Here is a 23386-nt window from a genome sequence, read left to right as displayed (position 1 = left end):
CCAACAGTGTCATTTTAAAAAGTGGGTCCTGGTGCTAAAAAGTTTGGGAACCACTTCTGATGATGCTTGATTTATTAATGACATTGACTTAATGTCATTTTTAGACAAGGGTCCCATTGTTTCCTCACAGCTCTGTGACAGAAAACATAACTGACTGCATTCAAAAGAAGTCCTGCCACATAAACCCTTCAGCCCTCCTGCAATTGCCAGCATCCACCCATACACACACATTTTCTCCCCATCCTTTGTCAACCTTCCAGTCTGCAAAATCACTTGCAATTTTCAAACTGTTTTTCACGGAATCTAGGACTTCCTCCAAAGCTTATTAGAAGCTGTCACCTGGAAGATTAGTTCTGGTAGACAAGTTGCCTAACAGGCAGCTTTTCAATCATGACTAGTCTTTCCCTGCAAGATACAATGTAGAGCAGCAGTGGGAACATTTTTGGGTACAATCTCAGTTTTCGTTTGGAGACATAAGGGTCCAAGAATCCTGACTGGCACCTTCATAAAACTAACTGCACACCCTAGAACAGGGATGTCCAACTCGTTTCATACAGAGGGCTGAAGTTAGCATTCATGGAACCTGTTGAGGGCTGGAAGTGACATCATTCAGCAGGAAGTGACAACAGATGATGGCCAGAAATAAGTTTGGGCACTTCGTTCTCACAAAGAAACTCATTAGCTGCAAATTATTGAAGATAAAATGTACAAATCTTGATCATATTTTCAAGATACAAGAGAATACAATTAACAAACTGGGAAAGCCCAATTACAATGGGGGCCAGATAAATTGCTTCCAGGGGCCGCATTTAGCCCGTGGGCCTTATGTTGGACACCCGTCCTACAACAGCAATTTTCAACCACTGCATCGTGGCACTTGCACGTGTAGCAAATAATCCACAGGTATGCCATGGGAGATTGGGGGAAGAATCATTTGCTAGTAGGGCCGTTGGGGGATGTGAGCCCCCGCCAACAGTACTGCGGTGTGCCTTGTCAATTGCCAAAGAACTGATGGTGTTCCTTGACAATTTTAGTGCCCCGTCAGTGTGCTGGGAGATGAAAAAGGTTGAAAAAAAAGTCACTGCCCTAGAATGACAGCCTACACATAATTTTCTGAAATGGACACGGATTCCATGGCAAATGCACACAGGTTCACTGGCAGCGAAAAATTAAACTGAAAGAAATACCTGAGTCACAACTGTGCACAAATAAAGACCTAATGTAAGGTCCAACCAAAGACTGACACTGGAGTGGCAGTCAAAGTCTGAACTGGGGCAGAAGGTAGTATTCTACTGACCAGGCAAGAGCAAAAGACTAGGATCCTAATATTTTTATCAGGACTGCCAATTCAGACGTTTCATTATGATTTGCCTATTACACAGTCCGATGTCTCACTCCCCCTATTTCCAGATTGCCACAGTTTTGCTCTCTTTAACAGGTGCTGAGACAGTCTGATAAAAGGCCCTGGGCTCCCTGGATTCAGGGAATACATGCAGTTTGTTTTATGATTGCAAGATATTTTATGATTATTAATACTTCCAATATTTAATATAGACAGAATCAATTTAAAATATCCCACTTTTCCAGCCAAAAGAACCTGCAAGGTGGTTCAAAATCAGTATTAAAAACAACATATAGAAATATAACAGCAAATCGCAGCATCAGCAACATACCACAAAAAAGCTCATTAAAGGACAAAGCTAGTTTGTCCAAAAGGACACTGATCACCAGCATGGAATGCTCCAAGAGAAGCAACAGGGTTACATTCCCCATGTGTACCTTACATCATTGGTCACCCACAAAAGCAGTATCAGCCCTGAAACCAGACTGCTAAGATAATCAGTTTCATCCACGACAGCTCGGACTCTAAATGCAGAAGCATTTTGTTGGAAACAAAGCTGCATACCAGAAGCCAATCAAAAGTTACTACAAAGTAGAATCTACAGAAAGGTTTTTCAGGAATGCCCTCACCACAGACCCTGAATGGTCCTTGCTTCTAAGAGGCCTTTACCACTAAACGTCTAATGGGCTAATCCTTCCATCTCAGCACTTCTACTTAGGGTGCAATCCAAAAACAAAGCATTCAAATCACAGAGAAAGGTTCTCAAACACCAGGTCTCTCTCCAGACTGGCCAGCCAAATAGTGTGTTAATGGTTCTGCCTTAGTCAGCCATATGTTCTGAAATATCAAGGTTTGAAGATTCTGTGGCCAGACTCTGTTCTGGTTCCACCTCTGATGCACTAAATGCAGTCTGCAAATCCTCTCCTGATCCCACCCAGTGTTCCAGCATTTTATAAATCAAAAGGCATTATCTTTAGGTCAAATGGCCATCTGAAATGTTGGTATTTCCACCTAAAACATTCAACATTTCTGCCATTCCTCAACAGAGCTAGTGTCTAAAAATCAGAAACTCTTCCAAAGAATAGGAAACAGCCTTGATTAATACAGGAAGAACTGGTTACAAGCCTTGCAGCTGCCAAATGTCAGAAATCAGAGCTAAGGAAGACCACGATCCGCGTTGCTAGAAATCTGCTTATATGGCAAATGTCTTTCCTTACCTCGAATATGTTTGACGATTCGTTGGTGTACTGATTGGAAATGATTTCTGATTGGTCACTGTACCACTTGAGTCCACCCAGGAAGCTGTCTGCATCCAAGTCGTTCACGTCTAATTCAGAGAGGTCAAGTTCTGGAAGATCTGGGCAAAGAGGCTGGTCTTCACCAACCAGAGCAGCGCACTGAAGCAAGAAAAAAACAAGAGCAAGAACACTTTTGTTAATTAGAGGATATCAGAAACAATAACAGCGCGTGAGAAGAATTATAGCTCCGTTAACTCACTTACACCACCCATTAGGTCACAGGAGTTAACTTCATTCTGGGGAGAAAAACGCTGACTTGGAGCAAGCAGCTTGGCACAGGTGAGCAACAGAGTGTGTGTGTGCATGCCAGGCTGCCAGAGGAGAAAAGACTGGCCTTTGCCTTCCAAACCACTTCCTATGCAAGGTACAACAACCACTGCCTTTTCTTTGCACTCCCTGGAATGTCCAACTTTAAAAAAGAAAGCAAGGCAGAACACCATTTATGATCTCTCAGCCCAGGTGCTATCACAGATGTGCGGAAAAGACCAACTCACCCACCTCTCTCCTGTCCCTCACCCTATAAAAGGGGTGGTCAAACCACTTCTCCTGAGCCACGCGATGCTATAATGTGCAGCCTGCGAATATGTGTTGGCTGAACTCCTTTTAGCATCACAATTTTTATATAAAGGTAAACAAGAAGCATTCAAGTTTTACCATTATTTGCAGAGCGTAAAACTGAGATGTCACTGGATTAAAACGCAACCTAAATGTTCATGGTGAGTGAATATATTTATGTTCATGAATTCCTTAATATTTATAAAGCATTTTGCGATAAAATGTGTATGTAACAATAAAAACGTGTGTGTGATATATTTGCTTGTGTCTTGCGGCTCTCAAACACCTGAAGTTTTATTGTACAAGGATCAGGGACGTGTGGTGGGTGGGGAGTAGCAGTAGCTTCAAAAAGCCAGAATCCTTCAAAAAGCACTGCCACTGTGGGAGGTGTGCAAGCCAGGATTCTTCGAAAAGCACTACCACTGTGGGAGGTGTGCAAGCCAGAATTCTTCGAAAAGCACTACCACTGTGGGAGGTGTGCAAGCCAGAATTCTTCGAAAAGCACTACCACTGTGGGAGGTGTGCAAGCCAGAATCCTTCGCCATAATCCTTCAAAAAGCACTGCCACTGGGAGGTGTGCAGGAACTCACAACCCATGTGAGTGCATGCACACCTCCCGTGGTGATGGTGCTTTTTGAAGAGCTCTGGCAAGAAGGCTCTGCTTCACCTGCCTCCCCACCCACCACACGTTCCTGATGTGGATATGACATTAAGCACGCTTGGCCACCCCTACCCTATAACCAGAGGTGCGATTTTTCCGTGATAGCAAAATAAACACACTTAACACTGCTTTATGCACTTCTCATCTTTGTAAAAAAAAAAAAAGTGCACCAAAAAAACCATTTTCTAACACCTAATTGACTGTGTAATGAACACGATACTATACCATCTGTATCACCTACCTAGTACACTTTTAAAGCTATTATAATTCATAATTATATACTATAAAAATGCACCCTGAGAATAAAAACACCTATCACCACCTTCTGCACTTTTTCTTTGGGGAAAAAAACAACAAAAACTATTGGCCCTGTGACTCAGGGCCCAATCCTATCCAACTTTCCAGCACTGGTGCAGCCACAATGCAGCCCCAAGGAAAGAGAACATATGTTCCCATACCTTGAGGAGGCTTCTGATTGACCCTCCAACACTGGATGCAACGCACACCCCATTGGCACAGCTGCACTGGCACTAGAAAATTTGATAGGATTGGGCCCTATATCTGCTATGTCTGCAAAAAAATAAAAAAGTGTTTCAGAACACCTCTACCTACAACATACAGGCTGGTTTTGCGTGTTGTTTTAAAGTCATATGATACCATTATCCTCTAAGCTTTCTCACCCCCACAAGCAACAATCAATGAAGGAGAGGAAACAGTGGGGCAATTCTAACCAATACATTCCAAGAACATCTGGCTTTAACGTAAAAGGAGCAACTACGCCAAAATCAGCAGAGATGCAGCAACATGACATTTGCCTGCCAAGTAGTTCTGGAATTATCAGTAAACACAACTCTGTAAATTAATACTGCTAAGCTACACCACCCTGATAATAAGCGGATTTTGAAATATTTCTCATGGCACAAGAAAACTACACACCTGCCAAGTAATGACCAAATATCTATAAATGTCACATTCCATTTATGGATTCTCCCAATCTATAGTAGCTTCACTGTTAGGCTATGAGCAAAGTCTGAAAAGGACGAGGCCAGCCAATAGGAACTGGGCTCAGGCCAAACCTACAAGCAGCATTAATTGGTTTTTCATAGCTCATCTTCTCCTAGGTCTCCGGATAGGATAGTCATTTCCTTACCTTCATAACTGCATTGGGAAGTAGGCTGCTACTCTTTCTCTTTTCAGACAGGGACCTGGAGGGAAGAGTCTGCCAAGTGCCAAGATACCTCCCCAGCCCGCAACCCAGTTTAGGGATGGGAATCCAGGTCTGCCTTGCCTTTTTCACATGCATGCATAATAATGTGGTCCATACTCCCCCTTCCGAGTTTGTACCCACTGCAAGCCCCGGATGCAAGATGCACCCTGCATAGCTACTTCAGCTCAGTCCACTGTCAATGAAATGCAAACAGGAGTACCACTTGGAGAGGGCAAATGTGCCACGGAATAATGCCTGCTTCATACATTACCTGGAATAGTGGGAGTGGCCATAGGAAGATGGCAACACACAGCACTCCTGGAGATGCATGTCTCTTTCACCATGTGAAGATAACACAATTGGGTGTTCTCCTGGGCAAGCAGCAGCTCTTGGATTGGTAAGTGGCAGCTGTTGACAGGGAGGCCTGGTGTGCAAGCTGCAACCATAGCTATGCTGTTCTGACCTGGCCACAGTGGTCCATACTCTGGTGACATCACAATTAGGCTACTGCAACACACTCTATGTGGAGCTGCCCTTGAAGATGCTCCAGAAACTGCAGCTGGTACAGAGTACAGCAGCCCTTCCTGTTGCAGGAACTTGATGGTTTGACTCTGTTGGGCCACTGCTCCAGTGGCGACGCTGGCTGTCAGTTTGCTTCCAGGACCAATTCAAGGTACCGGTTTTAAGCTTTAAAGCCCTTAATGGTTCAGAACCACAGCATCTGATGGACCACCTTTTCCTGCACAGACCAGCTTGTCCCCTAAGATCTTCAGAGGGGGCCCTGCTTTGTGTGCCCCCTTGACTGAAGCAAGGGGGCAGAAGTGAGAGAAACAGCCTTCACAGCGGTGGCTTCTCAAAAGTGGGATTCCTTCCCAGGCGAATTATGATCAGCCCCCTCCCAGGATACTTTCCAATGGGGCTTGAAAGTTTATTTCAAACACCATTTGTTGATGAATAGGAAGGGGAAAAGTTTCTGACAGCTGAGGGTATTGGAGAGGGGGGGGTGCTGGACTTTTTATCTGCCATTGTTGATAGTTTCATATTTTCATCTGCTGTTTTAGGTCACTATGATTTTTAAGTATTGTTTCTATGTATGTTTTTAACCTTCTTGTAAACTGCCTTGAATGCCAGGTTTTTCACCTGGGAAAAGGTGGTAAAGACATCTTATAAATAAAATTAATATGGTCTACCATACTTGAAATACCATCAATGGGAAGTGCAGCTCTCTTGGTATGTGCAAACTATTTACACAGGTGGAAGTTGTATAGAACCCTGAGGTGGTAGGAACCATGGTGTGCAGGTAATGTAAAATGGACCAAAGTCAATGAGCTATGGTATTGAGTAACAGCATCCAAGGTACTAGCCAACAGCTCATTGTCGAGTACAATTTGCAGAAAGCCCCTGGTTTAAAGCAGTGGTTCCCAAACTGTGGGTTGGAACCCACTGGTGGGTCACAACCTGATTTTTGGTGGGTCGTGTAGCATCCAGTAAAGCCTCCAGTGAAAACAGTGTGATGGAAAAATCTGGAAACTAGTTGCCTCAAGCCCTAAGGCTATTAAAAAAATCAGATAGCTGCTAACTGCCATACAAAGAGCTCAACTCCTGCAGTTTGTAAGATAGCTGCTAATTGCCGTGCAAGAAGCTGAGCTCTTGCAGATTGCAAGCACATGTAAATTTAGAGATAAAGTTTGAGAGTCTTTTTCTGGCTATTATTACTTACAAATAAATCAAATATTATTTCTTTCTGGAACTCCCTTTTTTTAAAGTCTGGTAAATCTTGGTGGGTCCCAACAGTCATTTTAAAAAGCTCCTGCAGTTTGCCAGCATGTGTCCATCTAGGAAGATAAACATTTGAGCATCTTTTTTTCCTGGTCATTATTACTTGTAAATAAATAAAAATATTCTCTCTCTCTCTCTCTCTCTCTCTCTCTCTCTCTCTCTCTCTCTCTCTTTTTTTTACAGTCTCATAAACCTAGCTGGAACTCAACAGAGTGTTGCTTTAAAAAGTGAACCCTGGAGCTCTTAAAAAGTTTGGGAACTGCTGGTTTAAAAATATCAGACAAGAGGGTTGGGAAAGACCACTGTACCAAACCTGGCAGTAGACAACACAGGACTTGGTGGGCCAGTGGTCTGACTTAGGATGTGTACTAGCCTTTCCTTAGCAATTAAATCCAGTTCAGATGACATAATACTGAGCTGTCAGATCTCTTTTTCAGAACAGCGCAAACGTATATATGATTTTAAATTCTGATTTCATGAGGCTTGACATTTGATTTGGCAAGTCTTTCTAAGTGAGGAAGACTTACTCCAGCTCAAGTCCAACAAAGTTTAAGAGAACAGAATTAAACAAGCTCAAAGCTTTCCAGTGGAAATAATTGCAACTTCAAGTGCTTGACTTTAGCCATACCATGCCAAAAGTATATAACTAAATCTTCACCCCCGCTGTGTTTCCAAGGTTATTTTCAGCGTTGATGCATTTTTTCCCTCACTTTACCATTTGAACTACCTACATTAGCTGAGTTGCTTACGGGGAAGAGAGCGAATATAGCAGTTATTTGGTTAAAAGTCAGGTCAGGTGATAAGACTGACAGATTAGGAAAGAAGCTTTCAACCTGCAGCCATCATGACATTCCTCTTGGTTTTACCCATGCAAGATGTTGTAGGCTGGCTAAAATTTAAGAAACACATTCCAGGTTTCAGTTGTTTCAGACTACCAAGCACCTGCAAAGGGACATCATTTCCTTTCCGCTTTACTTTGAATGGAGTCAGTTAAGGTGAGTGTGTCAGTAACCATAAAGAACCTTCTTCCTCCTCCAAAAAAAACACAACCCTGAATTCCTCAGTGCCCATCATGCCATCTTTCAACAATAAGTACAGGTTACTTGCAAGAGTTGACTTCAGTAAAATAAACTTCCTAGAACCGTTTGACAGGCAATCCCTGTAAAGTGTGAATCCGGCTCTGCATATTCTGTGTGTGACAACCTAATCACAAGGCACATTTTGGAATAGAGAAAAAGGGTCAATAGACTCAGAGCAGCTGGCAAAGGCTGCAATCTACCATTCCACTTTCCTTGCTGGAGCAGGACAATGCAGGCAATCAGACAATAGGAAACTCAGGCAAAATCAGACAATAGGAGAAAGAGAAACTTAAGGGTTGCAAGGTGAGTCTTTTGACATATCAATTCCTTTATTCCTATTCTTTGGGAGGGAGTGTGGAATTGCAATGGTCCAAGGCTTGCCCTTAGTATAAATGTACACATGAAATATATACTGCTTTGTGTAAGGAAGACATGACACACACACACGCGCCCCCAAAGACAATTGCAAAACAAAAAAGAACCAACCATTTTACACACACACACACACACACACACACACTTCTTTTCACATCCCCATTTGCAGTCCTGAAGTAACCTTCCATCAACAAATGTTCTAATGCAGAAATGACCTTTTCTTGATGCCCAAATGAAATCTGTGATCTCATTAAAGGATAATCTAGGTCTTTGCTTGAAAAGGTAGATTCTCAGCACAGTTCCCCAGGTTTGCATTGTGGAGGTCAGTGGCTTAAAACTGATGCCACGGACTTCCAAAGTCTCCTGCTGATCACTTTACTACTTTTCGTTTGTAAAAATAGATTCCCTCACTCTCTTGCCCCTCTTTCTCTCAGTACATTGCCTAGTTAAGCTGGCTGGGTTTTCTCAATAAGTACATACACTTTTTTTTTTTTTAAAGAAGGCCTCAGTGGCCATTTTGAAGCAATATAAGAAATAACAGTGTTGGGGGGTGAGATGTGTGAAAGATAAAAAAAAAGTCTGCTCTTCACAGTTGTCATTTGTCTGAAACAACTGCAGTGTCACTTTAAAAAAATGTAATAGTTGAAGTGAAGTACGTCTGCTCTTGCCAATGTTGACATGATAATAAAATCAATGCTTCTGGATATGGCACTACAGTTCTAATCTGAGACACATTAGTAGCAAGTGTTCCTGTTATTAATTTATATTTGGCCTTTGAACGATGCCAGGTCTAACACTCCAAGCCCTATAACTGTCCTCATCTGACTCGCAGGTATTTGGCATTTGTCTATACATCTCTAACAGGTGCACTTTCTACAGAATGCCTTTAAAACACACACACACACACACACACACACCATTGTTTGACTGTCATCACACAACTGTACCTTTAATTTTGCAACACACTTTAAAGAATAAAGCAGTCACTAAACAACAAGGCTAATTGTTGTGTCTTCCTTTCACCCGGAGATCACTCACACCCAGCCCTCCAAACACTTAGTTAAAGAGCAAACAATAAATTAGCTTAACTGCAGTGATGATAATGAATCATCATAATTAACCATCATTCTCCATTAACCTTTTGGATGTACTTCTACCTTTGAAAGTAATTTTTAAAAACTAAAAATGATTGGGCTGGGGGGGCTAGGTGGGGGGAAGAGACTGGATGCACGCCATATAAATTATATTAATTCCCAATATACATCTTTTTAACAAGCTTGTTTAAAAAGAGTCAGGGAAGGGGGGGAATCCCAAACACATACAATATGCTTAAAGCAAACAAAAGGATCCAGGTGGATCCTTGTTATCAATCTTTGCAGCCTCAATGTACATCACCTTCATTAAACAGAAACACACTGTGCGGAAGCTAAACAGCTACTATAATGTAAAGGCCCTTATTAAGTTGCATGTCATCTCATCCTTATGAGCAAGGGGACATAAAGAATCTTACGGTGGGACTCACTATTGAGAGTCCAAAAAAAGAAAAGCTGCTTATCAGTACTGTACTTGATGCCAACAGTACTTGAGAGCAGTAATGGGGATTCCTCAGAGCAGAGGCTGTACCAGGCAGATATTAGGCTGGTTGCACTTAGGGTAAAGTGCATGGCACTTGGGAAGATTATACCAAAAAGCTATCCCATCTGCCACTGAACTTGCAAGGACCTCCCTTCCATTGTCCAAGCAAGGGGGGAAAAAATTGCTCACTGCCACAAATAATTTTTTTTTTCTTGTTGCTAGCTTCAAATTCCTGCAGGAACACTGGTGATTAAAATAGATCATCACCATTTCCACAGACGCTGGTTCCTCAAATCAGCTCCTAGCAGCATGAGGAATAATGCATGATGGAAAAAATGAAGCCGGAGCAGCTGAGACCCACCCGTGCAACAAGAACCAAGACGACAATCCACAGGATACTCCCCAGCTACACGGAAACAAATTAGGACTTCTGGAGCCAGCAAGTCACCCGCTTTGCCGCCTTGACTCATAATAGCTACAGGACATATGAATTATCCATATCTATTCCACTTCACCAAGAAGTCAGAACAAGAGACAAGCAATTACAATATGCAAACAGAAATCAGCGGATGAGGTGCAAATATTTTAAACATGATTTAAAAAGAAAAGCCAATCTTTGCCTCTTGCTAGGAGAAAATAAGAACAAAAAAGTCTATAGAGAGAGCATGTATTTTAGTGCTTCTTCCTATAGAGATATCCAGGAAATTAAAAAAAAAGGCTTACTAGTAGCTTGTTCTCCTGCCAAGGAAAACATACAAGGCTACAATTCGGAGCACACTTACTTGAGTGTAAGCCCCACTAAACTCAGCAGGACTTACTGCCAAGTGCACACAAAGAAAGGATGGTGCTGCAACAGTAGCTGTCCTCTGTGGCTCTGTCTTGGGAGGTGGGGGTAAAGTTTCCCCAAGTTGTAAGAACTTTTAAAAGGGCACACCATTTTCAAAGGTTTCTGTTTTGTTTTGCTGATCGCAAACATTCAGACATCCTCCAGCCTCCACACTTAACCCTCCAGAGACTCTCAAGAAGTTGCTTATTTTCTCCTCCCATCCCCCCTCCCCGTTCATGAATTGTAGCCAGCAGAAACTGCAGATTTGATGTATTGCCATCTATTTTTATTCAGGCAGCAGCAACACAGTGGCAGCAACACCAAGATCCTGCCTAAACTCTATTATCAAGCCCCATCCTGTGGTCCTGTTGACTGCACAGCACCAGTTAACCATTTACTGGCACCACCTGAACCACTGAGACCCCTTTAACCCCAATTGTTCCAACAGAAGCAGCCAAACATTCTGGTTTAAAAAAAAAAAACAACAACCCAAAAAGTCACATTCTCACAATACAGCCACCATCGTTCAAAGCATCCCAGCACATCCAGGAGCATCTCTGATTTGGGGCAGCTGAGGACACCCTGCAAATATGACACCACCAATAATTTTCTTTTACAAGTTAAAAAGAGAGAGGATCAGAAGCTTTGTAGACTAACAGCCCAATCCTAGCCACACTCTCCTGGGAGTAAGCCCATTGACTCTAATGGGACTTACTTTGGAGTAGGCATGCATAGGATTGGGCTGATAATTACCCAGCTATAACTAGCTCTGTAGATAGAATTACACATTATACCCACAGATCTAACTACACACACACACACAGACACACACGTACTTACACATAGAAACAGTTATGGCTTTTCTCCAGTCGCACCACTAAATGCCACTGGGAGAGACTTCAGGTACCGATTTGTATCAATATCTCGGCGCATCAATACTGCACAGGACTGGAAAGGGAGCCGGCCCAAAGGCACATCCAAAGAGTTTCCAGTGGCAGGAGATCCCCAAGTCAGGAGCCATGCACTGTGTGGTTGCGTGGTTGTGTAGTGCGGTTGTGTCATGTGTGGTGTGGTTGTATATTCTGGTTGCGTGTGTGGTTGTGTCTTGTTGTGTAGTGTGGTTGTGTATTCTGGCTGTGTGGTGCCTTCCCCCCAAGTCAAGAAACTGGAGCGGAGTCTTGCAAGCGCCAGCGGGAGGAGGCTCCGCTCCGCTCCGCTCCTCCGCTCCGCTCCCCGGGGGCTCTCGCGGCGGCGGGCTCGGCGCCGGGGAGAAGGACCCGCGGCCGCGCTCACCTCCAGGTCGCTCCAGCCGGAGTCCTGCCTGCACAGGTCCCACGCCATGCGGCCGGCTGGCTGGCTCCCTCCCGCCTGCCGGCCGGCCGGCACGCCACACACTCCCTCCGCAGCCGGCCGAGCAGACGCGGGCGCACCGAAGGCACCTGCCTACTACGGCGCCCGTCACATGACGGCTCTCCGGAGTGGGCCGGCCCGCCCCACCGCCCGCCGCGGGGTGCCGCTGACGTCACGCCCGCCCGGCCCGGCCCGGCCCGGCCGCGCCTTCAGCACCGCGCCGGGGACAGCGGGCGCCCCGCCGCGCTCGGGGACCCGCCCCGGGCCGTCTCGCCGCGCTGCGCGCTCACACCCGCGCTCTGCAACCGCATGCGCGCGCGCTCTGCAACCACACACAACTCACACCTTCTGCAACCACACACTCTCACACACGCACACTCTGCAGTCACACACAACTCACACACACTCTGCAACCACACACAACTCACACACACACACTCTGCAACCACCCACGCACACTGCAACCACCCACAACTCACACACACTCTGCAACCACACACTCACACTCTGCAATCACACACAACTCGCACACTCTGCAACCACACACTCACACATGCACACTGCAATCACACACACAACTCACACTCTGCAGCTACACACTCACACACACACACTCTGCAACCACACACTCACACACGCACACTGCAATCACACACACAGCTCACACACTCTGCAACCACACACTCACACATGCACACTGCAATCACACACACTCTGCAACCACACACAACTCACACACACACACTCTGCAACCACACACACACACTGCAACCACCCACAACTCACACACACTCTGCAACCACACCCAACTCACACCTTCTGTAACCACACACTCTCACACACGCACACTCTGCAGTCACACACAACTCGCACACTCTGCAACTACACACACACACACACTGCAACCACACACTCACACACGCACACTCTACAATCACACACAACTCACACACTCTGCAACCACACACTCTGCAACCACACACTCACACGTGCACACTCTGCAATCACACACACAACTCACACTCTGCAGCTACACACTCACACACACACACACACTCTGCAACCACGCACTCACACACGCACACTCTGCAATCACACACAACTCACACACACACACTGCAACCACACACACAACTCACAAACTCTGCAACTACACACACTCACACACACACTCTGCAACCACACATACAACTCATACTCTGCACCCACACACACTCACTCTCACACACGCACACTCTGCAATCTCACACAACTCACACACTCTGCAACCACACACTCACACACTCACACTCTGCAGTCACACACAACTCACACACACACACTCTGCAACTACAACTCACACAACTCACACACACTGCAACTACGCACACTCACACACACTCTGCAACCACACACACCTCACACACTCTGTAACCACACTCTCACGCGCACACTCTGCAATCACACACAACTCACACACTCTACAACCAAACACTTACACATGCACACTCTGCAATCACACACAACTCACACACCCTCTGCAACAACACACACTCACACACACACACACACTCTGCAATCACACACAACTCACACACTCTACAACTCACACACATGCACACTCTCTGCAATCACACACAACTCACACTCCATACAATCTTTCCTGCACTTTTTCTGAACTGAACTTCCCTCCCCTCCCCACCCCAAACAATCCCAACAGAGTGATGGACTTGCAGCTGGACACCATTCCCTTTCTAAACACTCTTTCCTTCTGGGCAGGGGATCAACTTGCTCCTAAATGACTTCAAGGTGCTTATGTTTTGCACAGAGAGAGCAAAGCGTAGGCAGCAGGGACATGCAGTGGGTGGGGAGGCAGGTGAGGCAGAGCCTCCCCACCAGAGTCCTTCAAAAAGCTACATTGCCATGTGAGGCACTCAAGCACTCACATGTCACATGTCACTCCATTCATGGGCTGTGAGCACTTCAGCGCCTCACAGAGTGGCAGGGCTTTTCAAAGGACTTTGGTGGGGAGGCTCTGCCTCATCAGCCTCACCTGCCTCCCTGTTGCTTGTGCATCACTCTCTCTGTGAAATAAATTTTTAAAATGCACAAAAACTTACAGGGTGCTTGGGCGCCTCACATGGTGGCAGCACTTTTCAAAGGACTCCAGTGGGGAGGCTCTGCCTCACATGCCTCCCCACCCACCGCACAGGCAAAAAAGGCTCCAGCTAGCCAGGATCCAAACTGGCAGGCTGGTTGGCTGGACCAGACCAAGGTCCATCCACGGTGACTTACCCTTTCCAACCACACACCTGGAAATCCTAACCAGGTTGACTTTTAAGTACAGGTTGAAGTCACACAGAGACCAAGGAGCTCATTTCCTTCCAAAGCAATGTGCATAGAACTGAGGCCCTGGAAAGTTCGCCAGCAGTCCAGGAAGGCAACACCTCCTCAGTCCCCAGCACTCACAGGTACACTTCCCCTATCCATGGGGGCTTCACTTAACTATAATGGCTATTGAAAGACCTCTAATCTGTGTAACGTGTGCTTACTTCTCTAAGCATGTTATATATACAAAACCATTCAAAAGGCGGCACTTTAGAAAGCCCTAATTTAATAAAAAAAATTATTTTTGTACAATATAAAAAATATTTCCAATTTTTAAAAAAAATTGCTACTGCCGATGTTAACACTTCTTTTAGAACAACTTAAAAAAACTATGCTATATTACATTGTGCAGCTTCTAACTTTATTAAAAGAGCCAGCCCTGTTATTCATTTTTAAAATTTATTACAGTACTTATATACCACCTCTCTCATTGTATCTATTGATATAATGATGTATCTATTGATATAATAATGGCATTGATCATAATGGCATTGCCGAAAGACAGTGTTCATCTATCCTACACAACAACTGCTTTTGTAGTTTTGTCCCTTTCCGCTCAGACCCACAGCAGCATTTTGGTTTCAGACGTAGTTCCCCAGTACTGCCTTGAGGGGATATTTTTGTATAAATACTATTTATTAGCCCTGCTGTTGACCTGGGGCAGGCTATGCATTTGGAGAGGCCGGAGGGGTACAAAACCTACACTCTCTGACCTGTGAAAATACCTTGTGCCACTAAAAAGACCGTTTTGCCCTTTCCAGTCTGACAGGTGCATCTGTTTTATGATAACACTATAGAAAGAACACACAACAAAGCGAAGGCACCTTCCCTACAACAGGAAAAACAGGACTTTTCTCTCCACCTGAGTCTTGCATTCCTTTTCTTTTCTAAGATTAAAAGCTGTACTTTTAATTAGCTATGTGCCACGGTCTCTCTTACAAATTCTCAATGCGAGATCAGTCATGCTGCGCTACCAGTTAGAGTCACACGACCATAATGGATCATGCCTCTTTGTTATGAAATATTCATTCGAATTGTCATTTGCAAATTTGACTATTCTAAATGCTAAATGAATACAATTATTATCCAGCGACAGAGCTGAATTGACAGACAAGAGGCAGCAATTCTTGAAACAGTCATTCCGCCCCCCCTTCAGATATTGTACCATGTCTATTCAAAATATGAACTTATCAGCAAGGAAATGTTTAACTAGTTGTTGCCTTCCTTAACCAGCTTTGCTGCCAGACCACCAGAAGAAATTAAGAAAAACAGAGCCCCTCTTGCTTGCATTTACATTGCAAATCACAGCGCACTGTCATCTTTTTACCAAAACCAAAAGATAGAAAAATGACATTATTTTTACTTTATGTAATTAAAAAAACCCCACAGAATACACTGTAACTACAGAAAAAAACTGTTTACTTAAAGTGATTATTAAGATTAATGATATGAATTTGCTTTGGTCATTAAACACACATGCACATGTAAATTCTTTCCAAATTATATGCTTACTTAATGATAAAGTGGTAATAATTCTTAAGATCTGGGGTAAAGGTTCTTGCTTTACTCAGTTGTGTTTACTCAGTTGTTTACTCAGTTGAGTTGCTTTACTCAGATCACTCAGTTGTGAAGTCATGCTCTGCACCTGGGTGAATTGGAGTACATTTTAAAAATCATCGTCAGTGAGCCATACATGGTCTTCTTCTGCCATAATTACTTATAATTGTGTTCACTAACTGAACCAAATCCATCAGTTTCTGTTTTTCATTCACACATTTTATAGAATTGCATTTATACTGGAACATTTTTAGATTGCTGTTCTGGGGAGCAGGGGGCATATTCTGACCTGATCATGTTGTTTCTATTTTCTACAATTCCACTTCACTGCTTTTCTGTCAAATTAGCAAGTAAACTGACAAATAAGTAAAACCACAAAGTTGGGCACAATTTCGAAGTGATGGGAGGGGGAGACACTTTCCTAGTGCATTCATTTCAAAGTGATATCATATGGAGCAATGATGACAGCTGTAAAGCAGTCTACAGAGATAGCCCCTTTACAACGACCCACAGTGGCGAGGATTTGTATCCAACTTCTGTCCAGAAATTACTAGAAACAAATACCTGCAGAAATGAAGATTGACACAGTTCCAGAAAGGGTACCCGATAAAGAGGTGTCCTTATCTACAACTGCCCAGCTCAAATCAGGTTATGTATAGCTTCAGTAAGGAGTTTTAAATTTTTTTTTTAAAATCAAACATTGATTGCAACTCAGATTTACCAGAGTTGCAATCAATGTTTGATTTTTAAACAAAAATTGTTTTGCAATCGTTGCAAAAAGTTGCAATCGTTTTTAAAAAAACTATTATAAAAAAAATGAGGGGGGGGGAGAACTAAAGGCAACCAATAGACAAACTGACTGCAGTTACAATCCCACTTGAAAATGCTTTGAATCTTTGGCCTCGTGCATATGTTTGGGCACAATCCAATCCTGCGCTGGAACAGGCAAGCCAGGAGGCTTGCGCTGTATCCAGAGCAGGACAGTGGCCATAAGCAGCTCAGCCAGAAGTAAGGGGAAACATTTCCCCTTACCTCCAGGTAAGGGCTACTGGCCCCTATGGGTCTCCTAAGACTTGTGCCACCTCTTGAGAGCGGAGCGGCTTAAAGACTGGGAACTGCCAGATCCCAGCCCCACCTCCTGCTCCCTGCCCGCCTGCCCCTGGAGCCGCCCACTGCCTGCCCTCCCCCTGCCCAGGAATGCCTCCCTCCCGCCTCCCTTTTCTTCTTGCCTCTGCCCAGCCAGGCCGGTGCAAGTAACTTGTGTTTGCCCAAAGGTGCCTCTGGATTGCGCCCTTTGACTCTGTGATTCACTTTCTCTATAGTTAACTAATGTAACTGAGAGCCCAATCCTACCTGGGCCTTCCATTTCAGGAACTTGCATTCAAGCAGTGCAAGCCCCTTCACAGCAGAGCGAGACCCAGGCCACAGTTTCATACTTCAGTTCCAGGCCGCTGCTGCCAATGGCAAGAGATGTAGCAATGTGGCAGCAGCTCCCACAGGATCAGAGGATCATTCTGGTTACGTTGGATGTGTAGTGAGTCATGGGCAGGGAGCGGATCCCAGCGGCACCAGCAGACTTTAATTCAGGAATGGCTGCTTTTCAATTTCAGTGTTTATAAAATGGAACTTGTTTGTAATTCTGAATTGTCTGAGATTCTGGCAGCCTTGGAACCCATCCCCTCCTTTCTATTCTCACCCTGTCCAGTTGACTCTCTCTCCATCATCCATCAGGTCTTAGCCAGTAGCATAGCCAGAGGGGGTGGCACTGTAACGCACCATGTAAACGACTCCTTCCACTCACTGTCAGAACCATTCTGGGCAGCAATGGAATGAGCAGAAGACGCCTTTTGGTTCAGCGAGCACCTATGTGTTGCCATTGAATGGCTTCAATAGCAAGAGGGAGCAGTTGCTTACACAGTGTGTTGCAGCACTTGCAGTACTTAGCATGCCCCCCTCTGGCTACACTACTGGTCTTACCAATTAAATATCTTCTGCTGCCAATCTGCACCACTTTTATAAATAAATAGGCTAATAATTGTGGAGGTGCAAAAAACAAGGACACATCTTAGACCATCTGGGGATCAACAACCCATTTTCCTGGAAAAAGATAGCCTGATTTGGGCACTTCTGCTTTCCCACTCCACATTACAATGAACTTACAGCAACTAATGAGTACCACCTTACTCCAGAGTCATTAACACCTGATAGTCTCCTCACTACTTTATTAAAGTTAACTGAACACCATGACAATGCACTGCAATCCATGACATAGTTATTTCTTTAATTGACCACTAGATGGTACTGCTGCTTTTATTTAACTCTGGACAGTAATTCTGTTAATTTACTCTTGCCTTTACCTTCCCTTCAAGCCATGCTTTTTCAGACAGAGCTATTATTTTTTTTAAATGTATAATATCTTATAGGAAGTTAGAAACAACAATGCATTATTTTTGACTGTATATACTAAGCAGGTTCCTGATGAAATTTTTTGCAGCAAAAGTAGGTGAATTGTTCCCTACCTTGCTGTTTTGTACAGCAACCGGAAATGCAATCCCTTAACAATGATAATGCTTACGATCACAGTCAATACTAGTAGAGAGGCAACAGATTTTGATTTTTGAGCTTTCTGTATTCCAACTACACAGTACAAAGTCAAGATTGCATTCTACAGTGTTTGACTTGTTGAGAATCTGATTCATTTTTTTTTTAAATTCAAAACAAGTTTCCCATCTTCCTTATGGAGGGGGGTTGTCTGAAAATGTTCAGGGCAGTGGTTATTGAAATCACTTGGATCAAAGCAGTAAAGCTCTGCAATTATGGGTAAAGGGCATCAGAACTTTACTGAATAGCTAGGTCAGCACAAATGGATGTCCTATATACAGTATATTTACTTTATTAATTTTTTATTAGAAAATTCACTGCTCCTCTCGTCATCTTCATGTCTCTGTTTTCCACTCAGACCTTGCGTTGTGCTGTATTGAATTGGTTTTCATCTCTGTTGTTTTTTCTTAAGAGTCCCAGTCAAGCAGAACACTCATGAACCCAGGTCTTCCAATGCTGACCAGGCATTTGGACTGGCTGTTGTAAAACTGCACAAAGGGTTCAGCATGTCAGCCTCCAGTGAACAAAATGTTGCTGGCTGCCAGGTGCAAATTCTTCTCCCTCCCCCATGCCCCACAGCCGGGCTCCTAGCCTTACCAAGAAGCAATTGCAATGGGCAGCAGAATCCATAAGGGACACTGTGTGCCTTTCCCCTATCCATCACTATGTGTCACTTTTAAAAAACAAATAAAACAATTTAATCACGAGCAGGGGGAAGATGTCATCTTCACTTTTTGCTTCAAATGCAAAACTAAGCGCAGGTCTTCTCTAAAGGCTATGAGGAAGAGAACTCAGCCGAGGCAAGGTTTGCTAGATGGCAGGTTATCTCCCAAGTCCCATGCATTAGAGTTGCCATTGGTTTTTCTCTCAAGCAAAATTTCAAGGTGAATATGAACTTTTCTGTTTGGGTGTAATATTTGGAAAAAATTTCAAAGGGAAAAGAAGAGTTTTGCAATGAGTAAAGTTTGACACCTTTGGAGATATTCCATGTTCAGAAGTGGTACAACAAACACCTGAGGTGATAGTGGAACTTCTTCAACGATCAGGACAAATACAAAGAGGCTAAATTTTGTCGCAATCACTCAGAGTCCCTACCTGTTTATGAGAAACCAAATCCTTAAATAAACCTTGTGAAATGAATGTGAATATTCATGAAAAATAATTTTACCCTTAATTTTACTACCTGAAGGCCTCTGGAAAACTAACTTAAAGGTTTCTCAATTCTTTGTGCAGGTGAAATATTTCACATCATCACTAATGCCCCAAGGCATTCTGGTAGTGTTGTGTTCCTCTCAGCTTGCCCTTTGAAGTGGACTGACACATATTTGCTTGCTCACCACTGAACATGCACATGCAGCTCAGTTTTACTTTCCGTAGGTCTCAATGCTTAAGGGAGGCTACCTGTATTATTCATTTCAGGAATGGTGCTTAAGTCACTTACAATGGGTACTGGCTGAGGAAACCACACCATCAGCAGGCGTATTTGACTAGTCTTACCTCTGAATTCTCAGTACTGATAGTAGTATCAATGCGCAAAGCACCATCAGGAAGTGTTATGGGGACCCAGTAGGCCTTTGCCCTACTGTAGGCCTTTGCCCTAGGGACCTGGCAGCCTTGTGCCATCACTGATTCATTTAAGCACTGCCTAACACAATACTTTAATCAGCATAAGAAGCAAGACATGGCATGATAGAATGGCACCATCTAGAAACTTGTTCATGACTTCTGGGGCAGGACAAGTACTTTTCCTAAGAAGTCAATGCTACAGCCCTGGACCTTCACAAGCCAGAATGCTACAAAAGCTGTGCAGTACTATTTATTTTATTTGAAAAATTTACATCTTGCCTTTTCTAAGTCAAAGAAAATGCCCAAGGCGACTTAACAACGCTCCATAATAAAGTACAAAATATCATAGCAGATAAGAAATACTGAAAACATTAATTTTAACATTAATTGTACAAATGCCGTTGTACAAATCTATGGTAAGGCCATACCTGGAGTATTGTGTCCAGTTCTGGTCACCGCATCTCAAAAAAGACATAGTGGAAATGGAAAAGGTGCAAAAGAGAGCGACTAAGATGATTACGGGGCTGGGGCACCTTCCTTATGAGGAAAGGCTACAGCGTTTGGGCCTCTTCAGCCTAGAAAAGAGACGCTTGAGGGGGGACATGATTGAGACATACAAAATTATGCAGGGAATGGACAGAGTGGATAGGGAGATGCTCTTTACACTCTCACATAATACCAGAACCAGGGGACATCCACTAAAATTGAGTGTTGGGCGGGTTAGGACAGACAAAAGAAAATATTTCTTTACTCAGCGTGTGGTCGGTCTGTGGAACTCCTTGCCACAGGATGTGGTGCTGGCGTTTAGCCTAGACGCCTTTAAAAGGGGATTGGACAAGTTTCTGGAGGAAAAATCCATTATGGGGTACAAGCCATGATGTGTATGCGCAACCTCCTGATTTTAGAAATGGGTTAAGTCAGAATGCCAGATGGAGGGGAGGGCACCAGGATGAGGTCTCTTGTTATCTGGTGTGCTCCCTGGGGCATTTGGTGGGCCGCTGTGAGATACAGGAAGCTGGACTAGATGGGCCTATGGCCTGATCCAGTGCGGCTGTTCTTATGTTCTTATGTAACATTAAACAGTGAAACATAAAAACAAAAACAAAGCAAGACCTAACAGATATTGTTGAGCCACTGGGGAACAAATAAGTCTATGGAGGCAGTCAAGTCAAGGATTTCAGAGACGCAGAGGGCCAATATCTACTCAGCTACCAAATGCCAGATTAAATGGGTATGTTTTGAGCCCTCGCTATAAACCATGAGGGAGGGAGTAGTTCTCAGTTCCCCTGGAAGGGAATTCCACAGTTGTGGTGCCACTACAGAGAAGGTTTGCCCCTGAGCTGCCACCCCTCTCACTTGGGACAGAGGCGGCACTTTTAAAAGAGCCCCCTTAGATGACCTAAAAGGACAGGCTGAAATGTATGGAAGGAGGGAATCTCTCAGAAGACATTCAGAAAATCCAGCCAGAAAAAAAGGTCAGAGGTAGCTGTGTTTCCAAATGTCTTTAGGCACATCCCTTACCTGAACCGTTTGATTAGGCTAATTATCGTTATTGATAAACTGTACTAAAATGCATTTGCAGCAACCAATTATATAGGAACACACCATCTTTTGACACCGCACAGCATATACTGTCTTGCTTTTATATTGCCTAGCTGAGAAATTCCAACCTTCAGATTTGTGTATCTGTTCTTCTGTTAATCCATAAAAAAGTGTCTTCCTGTTATATATCTCTTAAAAGAAGGATCTGGATGAAAACAGTGCAGATAAAAGAAGGTTTGATATTGTGTTTGTTATTTACAACAGCATTTAGAATTGGTACTTTTTTTATGTTGCCTCTGTCTTTAACAGCAGCAAGGCATGCAGAAATTAAGTAGATGAAGCTTTTCCAGGCATGGGAATAAGTGGTGGGAAAAACTTCACTGAATGGTGTGTTCAGCTGCTATGAAACTGAAGTGCCTCCAGGATCTTGGTCCCTACACAATCACTTTACCTTCACTTCCCAACCTCATACAGACATCCTCTAGATCAGGGCTCTCTAAACCTTTCAGCTAAAGGGCCACATCAAATACCTGGCACAGTGTCGAGGGCCAGAAAAAAATTAAATATAAAATTTAAATACATTAGAGTTGGAACTTAGATGAATGAATGAATGAATAGGCTCAAATGTCCATGATTTCTCCAAGCACCAACACAGCCCAAGAAATAAAGCACACACTTAAATGGACCCCCATTCCCCCACCCCACAAGCACAGCTCTGGTTGTGTTTGGTCAACTAGGCCAGAGGCTCTCAGGGGATCAGAGGCTGGCTGCAGGACAGATAGAGACTCTCTGCAGGTGACATCTGGCCACTGGGCCAGGGTTTGGAAACCCCTGCTCTAGATCAATGGTTCCCAAAGTGTGGGTTGGGACCCACTGGTGGGTCACAATGTGATTTTTGATGGGTCGCCAAAGGGTATGGAAAAATCAGATAATTACCTCAAGTCCTGAAGCTATTAAAAATCAGATACTTTAGCTGCTAACTGCGATGCAAGGAGCTGAGCTCCTACAGTGTGCAAGCCTGTGTAACTATACAGAGATAAATGTGGGTCTTTCTTTCTGGTTATTATAACTTACAAATATGGCAGGCACTCACCCATAAGTCGATCTCACAGATAAGGCAAGGGCAGGTCTTGGGCCAAAAATCATTGCATGTTCCATGACCCCTTGGATAAGTCAGGGGTAAAACTTGGGCAATAGTGCTTGTGAGGAAGAGCCTGATTGCCTTGGAGCCTGAGTGAAAGGGGGGAAATTGGAGCCACGCCACTGTTTTTGAAGACATCAACAAAGTGCTTTATGTAGGACTGTGTGCCATCCCCTCCTAAAGCAACTGAATTGAATGTTGCATTGAATTGCTTTTTAAAAAAATCCAGGTTTGAAATGGCAGAAAAGCATTTGCAGTTTTAAAAACCATCCAAAACAAATGCAGCACCAATATAAAGCAATATAAACAGCTTACCTCACTCAGCACAACACCCTACTTCAATTGCCTCCAGATAATTTTTATACTGCTCATTGTCATTTTAAGAGACACTCCTGGTTTGGAGTTAACAAGCATGCTCAAAAGACTACAATGAAGTTCCGACAAATGCAAACAAAGCTGCCTGTTTGTAAGCTGTCTACAATCACTCAAAAAGTTCCTCAGACAGTTTACAGACCCTCTGCAGGCACTATTAAAGCTCCTTCCGGCTTCTCCTGGCTGCTGTAAC

The 23386-nt window shown here is 43.9% G+C and overlaps 1 protein-coding gene across 3 annotated transcripts in view; it reads right to left on the bottom strand.

Annotated features, from left to right (window-relative positions):
• The window catches only part of PPARGC1A (PPARG coactivator 1 alpha), a 402579-nt gene that overhangs the window by 113700 nt on the left and 265493 nt on the right, over positions 1–23386 (bottom strand). For 2 of the 3 annotated variants that reach the window (XM_066631898.1, XM_066631896.1), the window contains exon 2: positions 2560–2739. Coding sequence is in view for 2 of the 3 variants with exons in the window: in XM_066631896.1 (XP_066487993.1) it covers positions 2560–2739 (180 nt within the window). In the remaining variant the exon portion in view is untranslated. Of the gene's footprint in view, positions 1–2559; positions 2740–11990; positions 12132–23386 lie in introns of those variants that run through there. The other variant, XM_066631897.1, reaches the window with a different exon arrangement.

This window comes from Tiliqua scincoides, chromosome 6 (genome assembly GCF_035046505.1).
Source record: "Tiliqua scincoides isolate rTilSci1 chromosome 6, rTilSci1.hap2, whole genome shotgun sequence".
In the NCBI taxonomy this organism is placed as follows: Eukaryota; Metazoa; Chordata; class Lepidosauria; order Squamata; family Scincidae; genus Tiliqua; species Tiliqua scincoides.
This window is presented reverse-complemented; position numbering and strand designations above follow the sequence as displayed.